Genomic DNA, 15,315 nt, shown 5'->3' on the forward strand with positions numbered 1-15,315 from the left:
TTTTACTCCAAACAATGGAAATAAAATCTTCAACCAAAGGAATGATGATGCACTCATTGACTGGCAGGGGTGCTGTATGTGTGTGTTAGCTCTGCTGACCCAATTTCCACCCTGAATTAAACACAAGTTGTTTTACTTGATATTATAATAAGTGAGACTGCAACATGAAAGCTGGTTCTGAAATAGTGTGTTGTATTCTGAAAGGAACTATTCTAATGTAATTTGTTTTTCTTAAAGAAACAACAATTGTCCTCATATGCATCCTAATACAGACGTATGAAATAAAAAAGACAGGAAGATATTCACCCTTCAAATTACTTCTCCCCTTAAGACAGGGCAGCTCTTCTCCCGTAATACACAAACCAATTCCCCCAGCATTAACACAGAAAATTGCCATTTTGTTTGTGACCCCTTGCATCATTCATCATTTGTCCATTACAATGCAAGGCTGGTAAATCTAACCAGTGTTTGTGGTCTTCCTCCTATGACCATGTCTATCCAAAGCCATGCTGTGGATAAACCAAAAAAAAAACCTATGAAAATGGAGTCCACCACCTGTGGAACTCATTACACAATCTCATCCTGTCAACAACGAAGCTAACTGCAATTTGTTCTACCTCAGCACCAGCTTTACTCCTGAGACTCAGAGGGTTATTTACCACCATGTCCACCGCCCCACCCCAGCACTCAGTGCAGCACACAAGCTACTATATCACATGGTGGGATGGTGACTCAGCGCCATACGGCTCAGACAGGGGCTTAAGCCCCCTCCGCTTCCAGTCTTCATGCTCGCTAACATCAGCAGACTTAGGATGAGGCCAAGAATCCCAGGACAGTGATAACAACTTGATTTGCACTGCCTAAAATAGCTATACTTTCTTAAGATTTTCACAGCATGCAAGGGAAAGCCTATATAAATTAAGCCTACATAAATTAAGCATGCAGGAAAGACCAAAGGTTTTATAGAAATGAACTGGTTGCATAGTTTAAACAAAAAGAAATAGCCTCATTCTTTTTATGATTTGAATGTTTTCTGAGCTTTACTTGCAATTTTGTTTTATTTAATACACAGATGTCCCGCAAAGCATATTTCAATGGAGAGAGCTTCATTGCATCAAGCCACAAAGTGTCCCTCTTTAGTGAATTTGAAGGAGGCTTTAATTTCCGGACATTGCAGCCCAATGGGCTGCTGTTTTACTATTCTGAAGGAGTGAGTATATCTTTATTTACAGTTTGTTTTATTTTATCCTTGCACTGTTTCCCAGGAGAGTACTAGGGGGGAAATGCAATTTCTCGCTTCATGATTTCATAATAAAGAAACCAGTCTGCAATATAGAAGCATTCATTGATGACCTCATTGTCAGAGTTTGCATTTGATCTACAGATGAAAACCAGCAATGCTTAGATGTTATTTTGATGATAAGAAGATAATTTGGTCATATGCCTAGAATTAACATGCATCCAGTTGTGCTCAGTAAAATCCTTAAGACAAAATGTGCTGTGCTCAGCGGCACTGCAATCCCTATTTGGACCTGTAGGTGCTACCAAAGTACAAATAATATCGAGGACCTGACATTTTCCATCCAGAGACAATCCTCCAGAAGCAAAGACAAAGTTTGTTTGAATTTGTGGGAGAGTATTTTGAGCATTGCTGAGTTGACAGGAATCAGTCAGAAAGCTGCCTATATTCCCAGATGGTGCTCAGACTTCCATGTGTGACTGGGAAAAGTTGCACTTGAGAACAGCTCCTTGCCGCTATGGGAAGCCAGGCTGCTCTAAATGCCCCCTCAGACGTGTGACATGGGCAGAAATATGGACTTGCACTCCCAAAATGTGTGAGCCAGAGCGATTCTGAGATCCTGCAGGCTCAGACTGACATCTGCAGCAAACATGAGCTCAGATGACAGAACATTTGCAACCACCCCCAAATGTCTGTTCTGCCATACTTGCAGAAGATCATCAGCAGTGCAGCAGGGAAGGCTGTATGACACTGATAACCACTCCTGAACTTTTACACTTTACAGCGTGGAGTATTACCTTAAATTGAAATCAGTAACCACGTCAGTTACCCACATCGTTTGCATAAATGAGGCCTTACACACACCACTTCTGGTTTTAACTCAAAAGCTCTAATCCTAGGAGATGCCAAGTGCCCTACTTAACAAACGGAGGTTCAACTATTTAGCACTTGACAGAATGCAACAGGATAATTCCTACGAGTGCACAGTGGCAGTGCTTGCTCTAATGGAACAGACAATATTCCTGCTATGTGGCACAGTGATCCTGTATGCCTGACCCAGATAGCAGATCTTACCTCTGAGATAATTTTGAGTGATTGAACAGGTCTGATCAGAGGGAATTAGGAAAAGAAAAAAATCTATTGGTCTTCTGACAGCAGGAATCTTGGAGTAACAGCTGCTCTATACAGTATCAGGGGTACCAGAAACACATATGAAATGTAAACATCATACATCCGTGCTAGATGGAAGGCGCTCATGTGACAGATACATAAGACACAATAAGCAGCAGAATTCCCAAAATTCAGGCTTAAAAACCAACAAGAATGTCAGTTCTAATGAGATCATCTCCTGTTTTGCTTCCCACTATATCTTACTGCAAATAAGGCACAAAATGGGGAAAACAGCAGAAAGGAAAATAAATAGAACAGGGAAATGCACAGAACTGTTAATTTTTCTGTATTACACTTGATTATGAAGATGTTTTTGTCTGTATTTCAGTCAGATGTGTTATCGATCTCTATGGACAGAGGTGCTGTGGTTTTAAATGCAAGTGGAACCAAAATTCAAACACCAGACAGAAATTACAATGATGGAAAAAACCATTTCATCATTACTTCTGTCACCCCAGAAAGGTAAAGCTGTCTAGCAACTTTTATCCCCTAGCTTTGGAACATAAACTTTTCTTGTAAAGCACATTATCATTTAATATCCACTTTCAAATTATGTTTTAAGTGGGGGGGGGGGGGTTAAGTTGTTTTTTTAACTGATCAATTCAGTTAAAAAAATACAAAGACAAAAATCTGTATGATTGAAAACTGGCCAGATTGCCCTGAGCATGAGATGTTGGGAATTTTTAGTAAAGCTAAAATAATAGTTTTTCTAAAAGCTTGTTCCTTTCTTGTCCTCAGCTATGAACACAGTTTAATATAATTTAAGACTAGCATGAGATCCATTTTTCAGTAGGATTGATTGTGCTGATTTGTTAAAGCAATCCCAAATCAACAAACCCTGAAGTAATTGAGGCATCTTAACAAAAAGCATTCATTTGGGATATATACAGTGGATCACGTTCAAAATATTTTTAGCTCTGACAGACCCAAATGTAAGACTAAATACCGCCGTAGGGAGTAAGTCTCTGTATTTCCTTCTTAAAAAAGTGAAAGCATTGTTTCACTGATATGTTTTACCGTTGGTTTTGATGTTTAAAAATTTCTTAGAAGGTCAAATAATCAAAGCATCTTTCTTCAAGAATCTTGCCTATGCAGATACAACCAGGTCATTCTGCTTTCTAATGGAAATGGAGATTTGTACCTATGACTTCTGACATCCAAGAAACACAGTTTGAAAAGCTGAAGGTGTGAAAAGGTGCCTTGGAATAGGCTTGGGGACTGTCATGTTTCCCTCAGTGTGCTGAATTCTGAACTTGCCAAACAAAATCAGTGTCTAATGTTTTAGTTATACTCCGTTTCTCATTAAAGCAATAGGATCTTTCCTGACTTCTGAAGCAATTAATGTCTTGCATGGTATGATCAGGTCAAAAACATTGTAGAAGCTCAAACATCAATGTACTGTAATGAAAAAGGAAAAAGGGACAGGGGCATAAAGAAGATTAGCATGTGCTTAGATCTCATTTTACCCAAATGGTGGCTCCATCCATTTAGTAGCAATCCCTTAGTTTATCTGTCTTCACTGGGTGGCCTGTATTTTTTTGGACTTCACAATTAACCCCAGGATATTATGAAATCCATGGGCCTCTCGACTCAACTTTGCCAGTGGGTTATTGCACAGATACTTGTTGCATAGCTGAAAGCGAGAAGGTCTTCTCATGACTTTGGGCACTACCATTCAGTGATGCATACTAAGCAGGGTATTTTGGGTGCATGTAATATGCTCTCTAACCACTGGCATTGACATTTCTGAAACTAGCTTAGAAAATGCATGCTTTGCCTTTGCAGGTATGAGCTGACTATTGATGACAAGAAACAAAGCAAGAAGAACCCAGCAAAAGACAGAGCAGGGAAAAGCCCGGACAGCATCAGGAAGTTTTATTTTGGTGGCTCTCCCCTCAGAACACAGCAAGCCAACTTCACTGGCTGCATAAGCAATGCTTACTTTACTAGGTGCGTAGCATCCTCCCAAACACATTACCAGACAGTCACTGCCTGACAGCTCAAATAGTAGCTCAAAAGAACTGATTTATTGTCACAATAAAAATCTCTGTCTCATTTGTGAAGCTAGACAGTATGTGTAAGTTTCTTGCTTTATTTGCCATGGAATCTGTTGGCACAGACTTGCTAGGTTAAGATATCGTTAAAGTGGGAATAACTTGATGTAAATCAGCTTTCAGTACTGCATTGCTAATGCTGCTGGTGCAATGTATAATTTGCATAGCTGTAATTTACATTTATACTATGTAGCTTTCAGCTCTGCCTTTGAAACAAAATTATATTAAGGAATCTCACAGAAGCTGGGGAAGTTAGGAGTTTGGCCATGTGAAAATGGTTGGAATTCACTGATCTTAATTGCTCTATGAAATGTTCTTATATAGAAGATTTCAAAGTGAATTTGATGCTGCAGATCGATCCTCTCTGTTTATGCAGGCATGGATATAACAGGCAGAGGTAGCATAGGCTGCTGGCATTTGCCAGACATTGACTGATAAATCAGTACTTTTTTCCACAATCCTAGAATGAAAAATCCCATCCAAATATAATTTAAACCATAAATGTAAAATTCTTTGATTTTTATTAAGACAATTCCAACTCTTGGAAAAAAGCTGTTCTTGTTATTCCCTCTTTGAAACACAGGTTGGATCGAGAGGTTGAAGTAGAAGATTTCCAGCAGTACTCTGAGAAAGTTCAGACCTCTTTGTATGGATGCCCTGTTGAATCTCCTCCACTTGCTCTTCTCCATAAGAAAGGAAAAAACTCCTCAAAAGCCAAAGGAAACCGTAATAAAAAGGTTTGCTACAATTGCCCCGCTATCATCCTTTTTCCAAAGCTGATACATACTGTGCCATGGTTCACAATTCTCCAAATCATGGAACTAAGATGTACCACATGAAGACTATTTCAGATATATGAAGCAAAGGATCCTGTTCCTTTACATATTCTACTGCTGCAAATGACTGTCCTGCCCCAACCTATCTGGCATACACTTGCATCATTCCCTCTTGATAGAACTGTAAAACAAAATTTATGACACCTTCAAAAATGTACTGCACAAACAAGCCTTCTTTATTTCATCTACATCCTAAAGGAAATAAGCTGTTCTCAGCTACCTCTGTGTGACTCTCTCTACTGGGCACAATTAGCATGCATTAATAGAAATGTGAAAAAAACCTTCTTTCAGCATGCAGAACTCGTAGTCCAAGCATGTCCTCTTACGCCTATAGTATAACCAATATCATCAAAAGCAGAGAGGAAAAGATTTGATTAGGAAAACTGCAAAAGAATTTAATTGTAATTATGTTAGCTTCACAAGTATTCTGTTTATCCCTCCTTCTGCCTTAAATTAGCATCTATAGTAGATCTGTTCAAGGAAAATTTGAGTTGGAACCACTCCTGGTATTTTTGTAAGGAAAAAATATAATACTAGCTTATATATAAATTATACTGTTATTTTATTATGTCCAATCTTAGTTAAAATTTCTGGTTAATGGTTCTCTTTCTATGAAGGTGGGAAGAGATAAAGACAAGATTTCACAGCCTTCAACTGGCCTCAAAAAACTGTATGAAGAAGTGAATATGCAAAAAGACCCTCAGTGCCACTTGCCCATGAATCCCAAGGCAACCAAACATGCATATCAGTTTGGAGGAACAGCAAACAGCCGTCAGGAATTTCATCACATACCAATGGATTTCAGTCAAAGGTAAGGGGACCTTAGAAATAAAATTTATATATACTGGGGAGGAGAAAGATGAATTTCAAATAAAAAAAGGGACACATTTCTGCTGTTACCATGGCTTTTTCCTCTATATCTTAGGGCATTTTTTGTATAAAGCATGTTGTTAAGATATCTTAAAAGGTGTTTCAATTGAGTAAGAGCAATAAATAGAATGTGTTTTCAATTATATCTCTCTTGTGGAGTCTTCATCTGCTCTATATATTAATAAAATGTGTCTCCTTGCCTATTTGTATGAAGACTACGAGGATGTTAGTTCCATGCAAGCAATACACCATCAGTCTCTTTACACAAGAAGCAATGGCATTAGAGCAGAGCTGGGAAAGAACATGACAGTTCACCAAGAAATAAAGCAGTTATGTGTTGAGTGGACCTTGTCAGCTGTTTAATGGTTAGGAATCTACACAGTGCAGTAGGACATAAAGCTATGAAAAACATGTCCAATCCAAATTCCATTATTTCCAATAATGGAAATTCAAGTAATTAATAATGAGTCCTGATATTGTAGACGTTTAATTTTCAGGCTCCCACAGAATATGCCATATGGTGTGTTATGACCAACAAGGAATTTTGGTTTAATATTTTCCATGAAAGACTGTAAATTCAACAACACAGTACTTCCTGGAAGCATACCAGACCAGTAACTCAGAAAAAAAAAGTGCTATTTCCTGACTTAAATAAAAAAAGCATTATGTTCATTTTAATTCAGTAGTGTTTTATTTAGGGCAGTCCTGATGGTGCTTATATGAAGAAGGAAAACCAAAACTCTAGTATGTCTCTTCATCCCTAAAAGACGTATTTGTTTTACAACAGTTATTACAGCTTCATCATTGTAATGCGCACCTTAAAAAACCAATGACTTGTGATGGTTTAAAAAAACTGATATTGGCAAGGGCCTAAGTGTGTGTGGAATGTACTCACACATGCAATGGGGAACATACAGATCCTTCAGGCATATGAAGAATGGAAGCTAGGCTAGTCACCTGACATGAGAAGCAAAAGTAATCAGTTCTGGCACCATCCTACACCAGTACGGCTTTGCCATTTTTTTATACCCAAAGTAGTAATACCAATCACTCAAGAAATCTGCATTGTTGATGGTGTCAAACCAAGTCAGTATAAGTTGTCAAACTGTCTTGGACTTCACAAGAAACTACAAGGAAGGAGAAGCTTAGCAGTGAGTCTGGAATAACAGTAAAGATTTGTGAACTGTCAGGCCTCCATGCCATCAGAGTTAAAAAGTCCCCCAACACTGCTGTCCAACAGGGATAGAAATTTAGTGTATATAGTGTCAGTTATTGGTGGTCTGTATTGATTTTATCCACTACATAGTTTTTAATTTTTTAAAACAAGCTCATTGCAAGGCAGCTTCTTCTCCAACTTTGACTTCTACTCCAAAAAAACAGTAAAGAATTGTTCTCAGAAACACCACTTCTACAAAGAAGACATGTAATCCTTTGGATAAAAGGAAAATCTGTGTCTTCCTCTGCCTGCAGTTTGATTTAAGTCAATTATATCTGCTCTAACTTTAATATTGTGTTTTTATGTGCCAGAGCTGAGTTCTCTATCAGTCTGAAAACTCACTCATCTCATGGAATGATTTTCTACGTCTCGGATGAAAAGGAGACCAATTTCATGGCCCTTTTTGTGGCTCATGGCCGACTCATTTTTATGTTTAATGCTGGTCACCAGAAGATAAGGATTAAGAGCCAAGAGAAATACAATGATGGCCTTTGGCACAACGTAAGTAAAAGAAAGCAATCATTATGATGGCACGTGCTATGAAGGCTGTAGTAAAGACACTGCTGACGTGACAGCTCAGGAAGTTTTCATTCATGTGTTCATAATTGCATCTGTATGTTGAGAAACTTCTGCCGCTATTTTTAAATTTTCCACGTGGCATTTTATCAAGTCATTAACTAGGGATAGGAAAGTGAGTCAGTTATAAAAATCCAGAAATTCTCAATAGTAACAGCTGAGCAGAAGTGATGGAATCTAGTAGAACAGTGAGGCAATTAAGTTATCTAGGAAAGGAAGGACTAGGACAGTTTTGTTCAGGAAATTTCTTTGAAGTGCCTAAGCAAGAAGCACAGCTCTCTTAGGCTCCCTCTGTGGTCTATGAAAATGAAAAGACAATTTGGGGGGTCAAGATGAATTTCTCTCTGTAGGTACCTCTCTGAACACTGACTACAGAAGAAGTCTACAGTTACTAGGCTCCTAACTTGGGCACTTCAAGTGTTTAAAGCAGGCTGGAGGAATCCAGACCATGAAACTGGTGAAGACCATGAAAATGCTAACTGATAGCACTGTAGCAACGAATCATATACACAAATATAAGATGGGCAGATCTCAGTAGACCTTGTGACACCTTGATCACCTCTGTCTTGTACACCAAAATGTAAGAAAGACGGCAGTTTCACTATCTAGTCTTTACATGAATGTGAAAAGAGGGTTGTCCAGCAAAGAATATTGGCAGTTAATAAAACAGGCTTATAGAGTATCACTCTCAAGCTTTTCTTCTCAAACTTTCTATCTTCTTCCACTGCACAGGAGAGTTCCCTCAACAGATAAAAGTAATCTTCCAATTTTTTTTCCTCCTTTTCTAGGTGATATTTATTAGAGGCAAAAATATTGGTCGCTTGATAATTGATGGTCTCCGAGTACTGGAAGAATCTTTCGGCGGTAATGCTAATACCTGGCAAGCCACTGAACCACTCTATATTGGGGGTGTAGCTCCCGGAAAAGCTGTAAAAAATATACAGGTAAAGCAGACATCTGTTAAATTATCCATACCTCTATGTACAGCTAATGCAAAAGCTGGCTGTAGGGATGAGTTCAGGCAAAAGCGTATTATGATCTGAATCCTCAGCACACCGAGGAGCTCAGTTCAAGTACATAGCAAAGCTCCTGCAGGACTGGGCTGGCAGTAGCTGGGCTGGACTCCCATAGACTTTTAGCAGCAACTGTAAAGCCAGTGGTCCCTAAGAAAGAGAGAAATCCTAGTGACATCCAGGCTTAGATGAGACAGGTAAAATAGGTGAGATCAGTTGCGCCCTAAGGTCTGAGATATAGATGAGTTTCAGAGAGATTTTAGTGTTGTCTTAGTACCTCTGTTTTAAGACAGTACCTAGAAGTCAGGATTCTGCTCTACATCTTGGTACTGAGGTATATAGAAAGCAGTGTTAAAGCAAAAATGAACAAAACTAATCTTTAATGTTATGTGCCTAACAAGATAGATGCGCTACTCAGAAAAACCAGACCCCTGTCTTGCCCTGAGGGTAAGAGGTATGTATACTCTAGTTGCTCTTTGTTTCTCATGGTTGAGGATTGTTTGAGAAACAACACAAGCCGGAGGTACCTTGAAATCATCAGACAGACATGAGAGGCTATGAGAAGCATCTGTCCTGCATCTCTTGGAAACTGTTCTTTAATTCAGAACTGATGCACCATACAATCACAGCCTTACAGCTCATAAACAAGTACAAATAAGGACAGAAGAGTTCACTTCCTGCCATAAGCAGTTTATCTATTAATCATGCTTTTTTCCCCCCTCAGATTAACTCTGTCTACAGCTTTAGTGGTTGTCTCAGCAATTTACAGCTCAATGGAAGATCAATTGCTTCAGCTTCGCAGACATTTAGTGTAACACCTTGCTTTGAAGGGCCATCAGAAGCAGGAACATACTTCTCATCAGAAGGAGGATATGTTGTCCTTGGTAATACACTACTAAACAAATGTATCCCTTAATACTGTAGTATTCACTGTGCTTCAGAATGGCATATTTCACTAAATGGTGTGGTAATTTCTGAGGCTGTGAGCTGTAAGGATTGTTAGATACAGATCATTATTGTGGTAAGCAGCTGAACTTGACAGGTCACAATGTCACCATGAAACTTAACAAGTCGTTATATAAATATATGTCTGTGTAGGTATTTCAAATAATTAAAACAATTTCACAAGAGAACAGGTTATAATATGGTAAACATTATCATAGACATATAGAAGTCAATGTGGTCAAGACCAAGTACACCAGCAAATGGTCATCTTTTAGTTTTTTAATTAATAAAACAACATGAAATTAAAAAATTCTAAGGAAAGGCTTTCTGCATGTGTTGATAATGAACAGCATGACAGAACACATCTTCTCTATCATTTAGGCCTGCTGTGTTCCAGGAAGCGTTTTATGAGGATCTTCTTATGACATAGGCTCTGATCTGAACAGGAAGGGAAACTGCACAACCCTACTCATTGGCAACACAATGAAGAATTAAGATGGTGTTTCTAATTTGCTCCCTGGCCTGTCCCCAGATTGAAAAAGGGAGTTTATTCTAAATCATCAAAGCTCAAGTGAACTCGTACTCATTGTAGAAAGACTGCTGAATGTCTAGCAAATTGCACAAAAAGAAACTGCCAAAAAATACAGATAATTTACTTTCTGCTGTCAATTTCGTTGCTAAGAAATATTTTTAAACAAAATACTTTTTTAAAAATAATTAGAGAAATACAGAAACCTTTATTAGTACTCCAAAAAAACATAAACAAAACAAAAGTTGAAATGAGTCACTGACAGCACACCATGCTATCTCTTCAAGTATTGTGTACTGGCACATTTCAATAGTTTTAAAGACATGACAAGTAAGTTCCACTCTAGGCTTTGAACTTCTATTTTGACTTTGAATAAATGTCCAATTTCATCACTAAGTACAAAAAGAATGTTATTCTTTTTACCTCACAGATGAATCCTTCAGTTTAGGCCTGAAATTTGAAGTTGTTTTTGAAATACGTCCCCGAAGCAGCTCAGGAATTCTACTGCATGGTCACAGCGTGAATGGAGAGTACTTGAATATGCACATGAGAAATGGACAGGTATAATGAAGGTCACATCTCCTCCACTGCTTTTGACCAGTTCCTCTACTACCTACTTGGGCTCTGCTATATGCAGCTTTTTTCCTTACAAATTTGCCATTAATTGATTATTGTTTCTCTCCTAAAATATATTAAATGCTTAGATTAGGCAATCCTGGTATTTATTTTAAAATACAAAAAATAACACCCAAGAAAAAAATCAGATCACTTTACTGATACCAACTATAAATATTTAGTGAGCAGTTGAAAAGTGGAGCACCGACTCTTTGGTGCTGCTCTTTCACCCACACATTAAAAATGTATAACAGTTACAAGTAAGGTAACTGTTGATGAATTTTTATTTCTTATTTGTTAAAAGAGAAGTCTGAGTTGTGCTTAGTCCCTTCTTCCTTTAACATATATATGTGTGATAGTGAGAGCAAGGGAAAGGGAAAGTTCATCTGGTTTTTAGAGCCTCTGGATTTTTGTAAGGCTGTCAATTGAAAGAGAGAGGTTTGAAATGCACTTACCAGATAGTTGTTGCTGTTGCTGTTTTTTTATTATGTTCATCGCTAAAATCTGGATCTCTTCGTGCTCTGTGTTGCATACATACATACAGTAACAAGTTGCAGTCTAAGTGGACAAAGCAAGCAAAGGTTTAAAGCAGGGGATTTTTTTTTTCTTTTTGCAAAAAAGAAACTCAGGGCATAGTCCAGAGGCTAAACAGTGTAGGTATTCTTTATGCACTGCCTAGTATCTAACTATCAACCAAAGTGGAAGGGTATTTAAGTGAGGCTGGCTGTACCTCAATTAGAAATGCAACACCTGAGGAAACATGCTGTCACCTCTCTTATAAGAACAGGAACCTACAGGAGAGTGACCAAATGGACAGTTTTAACCTGGTGATTCATCCTATCCTAAAGCAGGTGTATAATATAGATGACTAAATGAGCTGTCATTCAGAGAATATATTTTTCTATATCGACTATACAGAGGCCAACAGGTGCTTCAGTTAGGCACCTAACTTTGACAACTGATTCGGTAACATAAAGCCCATTCTTACAGCTGTAGCTAGTCCTTGGTGAATTAACAAAGAACTTCTTAAAGCACATTGCATTGCTGTGTATGATGCTGCCTTAAAAGCTGCATCTACATACACCTAGTCTAGCACTTCTTATATAGTGATCTGATGGAAGGTTTGCATGCCCAGAAATTTGTCTGGTTTTCCAACTGCATCAGTTGGTCTAACAAAAGATATTGCCTCACGTACTGCTTCAAACCTCACTTCCTGTATAATATATATGCAATTCACAAACAAAATTCACCCTGAAAAAGCAGCTCTTCCCTACTTGTCATTTCATAGCAAGAATCTGTCCTTCTTAATATTAACTATCTGCTCTCTTTGAATGTATTACCAAAGACCAGTTTTGTGAAAACACTTCTGCTGAACAAATAAGAACAATCAGCACCTTTATTTTTTTTTTAAATGTATGCATCTCTATTAGTACAGCTTGTCTAGGTAATTTATTAAGAAGCCACTTTCTCTCACAATTCTGAATTTGTTTTAATTGCTTCCATGTATTTTGTCCAAGGGTGGCTACAAGAGAAAGTGAGGATCATTTCATTTTTGTTTGCTGGTGCTCTTGTGGAAAAAAAATTTAGAAGTCTCTTAGATACAGCTATCTTGAAACAGAGATCCTCTACAACTAAATATACGTTGTTTTCTTGCAACATTTTCAGTCAACAAGGTGTCAGTATTATCAGGGACAGCTTAGCCATTTGAAAAGCTTGAATGGTTGGACTCAGTACTTGGAGTTCTCTGGCAACCACCATTGGGAATCTTGTGCCCTGCAACAGGGACACAACACCACTCTGCTGCCGCTGTAATATTTCCATGCAGAAAAATACTAACCCATGTACCTAAAGCAGAGGTGCAAAATTTAAAATTAGACTCACTTTCTAGGCCTGCTAGAGATTTGCTGGTAAGCTTGAACAAGTAATTTAAAATGCATTCTTAAGTTCCCCACCTATTGTTTCCTCAGAAACTGCCTGTTTGTTTATACTTGGGAGTTTCGTGGCTGTTTTCCTTATTAAGTGGCTAGTAAGATGCCAAAACATCATCTGATTTACTAATTTAAACACTAATTTACCACACAGGAAATTACATAGTAGCAGTACTAGAAAATCTGAGTGAAATTAGCTGCTCTTTTTTAATTTTTTGAACTCTTCCTTGAGTTCAAATCAGAAATGTTGCAGAACTGTTGAATCTAAAAATAAATAAATAAATAAATAAATAAAACAAAACCCTAAATCTAAGAATTAGAAAGGTGCTTTATTTTAAAGAATTTAATGAAATTATGTTTTTCATTCATTTACATACTAGATATGTTTTGAGTGGGGAATACAGCATTATTACAACAGAAGGAAAAAAAGAGAACAGGAGGAGGTTTTCAGTGATGACTACATTATTTCCCCCAGGTTACTGTGAAACTGAATAATGGAATCAGGGATTTTTCAACTTCAGTGACACTGAAACAGAGTCTCTGTGACGGCAGATGGCACCGAATTGCAGGTCAGTAAAACAAGATCATCCCCTAAGTAAGGTGACAGAACCCAGTTCTCCCTCCCCAGATATCCATCTCCATAGGCTAGTGCACTGGGAATGGGGTCATACTTTCAGTTCTTCCTTTTCATCTGTCAAGACACAAGTTTGTGTGAAAGACACAGTTATACTCTTCTCTCAGACGTAGGAACTGTAGAGCCTCCAGGAAGGACAAGCACAAATTTCTACAAAGAACAAGCAAATATGGAAGTGCCTTGCTCAAGGAACACAAGACAGCCTAGCTGAAATGCTGGCAACATTTCCTAAGCTGTATACCAGATTATATTCTTCTTTTCCCAATTAGGTTGGTAGAATGTAGTAAGTACAAGTATATGCTGCCCTTAAAGGTCAAATAAGAACATCTGGTGAGCCCCTGCCTTGCACAGAGAGATATCTGTGCAAGTCAGGATTTTGCTTCTGTGCCAGACATCCATCCTTCTTTCCTGGATTTGAAAGTCAAAAAGTACTTCTAAACCTCAGGTTCTTTGAACTCCCTTACCTTCCTGTCTATATGCTGACTTGGAATACCTCCCATGTCACATCCAAAAGAGATCTGAGTATGCACCCTTTCCCTACACATTCTGGTTTCCTCCTGAAGGGAACACAGACACATAAGCAAGGAGGAAACGGAAACCTCACTGCATTCTAGCACATCCCTTACTGGGAATGATCTGGCAGTTTTTCCAAGACATGCCATTGTATGCTCATACCCTGCAGCCTCGACACAGCTGCCAGCAATCAAGAGCCCCACTCCAGAGCACCCTTGCTCCCACAGTGTATCTTCCATTGGCCCTGCTCTGTACCAGGATCTGCCCACAGGCTGCCACTGATGGCTTACACCCAGTCTAGCAAACACTAAATCAAACGACACAGCTCAAACAGGTAACTCCTGTCACAGAAAACTCATGTGCTACTTCTTACAATCTTCTTAATCCCTGTTCCTTCTCCTTTCAGTTATTAGAGATGCTAATGTGGTGCAGCTGGATGTAGACTCTGAAGTCAACCATGTGGTAGGGCCACTAAATCCAAAGGCAATTGACCACAGGGAGCCCGTGTTTATCGGAGGTGTACCAGGTAAGTTTTTGGCAGCTTTGTGGTACATTGTTCTCAAAATTTAACATGGTTTCCAGAGGAAGCATAGAGACTGAGTTTTCATTGCAAAAAAGAACAAAATGTACCTCGTGTGAGTAACGTGATAAAACTCAAAGGCTCAAGAGCTGATCAGAAATGTTCTGACTCAAGTTATCAAAGAAAAAAAATGCTGCTTCGCTGACATTAAAACACTTACAGTGGCTGGAGGGTCAGGTATGGACTCAACAGATAAGTCAGCCCGCTAGGTAAAAAAAAAAAAAGCTCTTTTTTCCATTTTATTTTCCAGTATGGGCTTACTGGGTTTTAAGAAGTAAGTTTATTTATTTATTTGTTTATTTATTCATGGGATTGGAAACTTACTGTAACTGAAGTCTCAAGGTTCTGTTGCTGGTAGTCTTCTTTCCTCTTCTTCAAGAAATGGCATCTTTGAACCTAAGACAAAATGTGAAGATTCTTTTTCTGTCTAGTGATTTCTATTGCACAGATGTCTGCTAATGTGAATTTGTGACTCACAGACCATCTGTGTAGCGTGGGCCTAGATTACTACGTTTATTTCCCTTATTCAGCAGACAAGAGTTACTCTGTTGGGGTTCATATACAAACTGTAATCAACACTACGTGATTCAATTTTT

At 38.4% G+C, this 15,315-nt stretch overlaps 1 protein-coding gene across 1 annotated transcript in view; it reads left to right on the forward strand.

Annotated features, from left to right (window-relative positions):
- LAMA4 (laminin subunit alpha 4) overlaps positions 1–15,315 on the forward strand; it is a 104,806-nt gene that overhangs the window by 88,127 nt on the left and 1,364 nt on the right. Inside the window, exons 27-37 of the mRNA XM_056343062.1 lie at positions 1,073–1,210; positions 2,739–2,872; positions 4,196–4,360; positions 5,048–5,201; positions 5,918–6,111; positions 7,698–7,887; positions 8,751–8,906; positions 9,700–9,859; positions 10,880–11,010; positions 13,468–13,561; positions 14,546–14,665. Of these exons, the coding sequence (XP_056199037.1) occupies positions 1,073–1,210; positions 2,739–2,872; positions 4,196–4,360; positions 5,048–5,201; positions 5,918–6,111; positions 7,698–7,887; positions 8,751–8,906; positions 9,700–9,859; positions 10,880–11,010; positions 13,468–13,561; positions 14,546–14,665 (1,636 nt within the window). The remainder of the gene's footprint in view (positions 1–1,072; positions 1,211–2,738; positions 2,873–4,195; positions 4,361–5,047; positions 5,202–5,917; positions 6,112–7,697; positions 7,888–8,750; positions 8,907–9,699; positions 9,860–10,879; positions 11,011–13,467; positions 13,562–14,545; positions 14,666–15,315) is intronic.

Source organism: Falco biarmicus, chromosome 6 (genome assembly GCF_023638135.1).
Source record: "Falco biarmicus isolate bFalBia1 chromosome 6, bFalBia1.pri, whole genome shotgun sequence".
Lineage (NCBI taxonomy): Eukaryota > Metazoa > Chordata > Aves > Falconiformes > Falconidae > Falco > Falco biarmicus.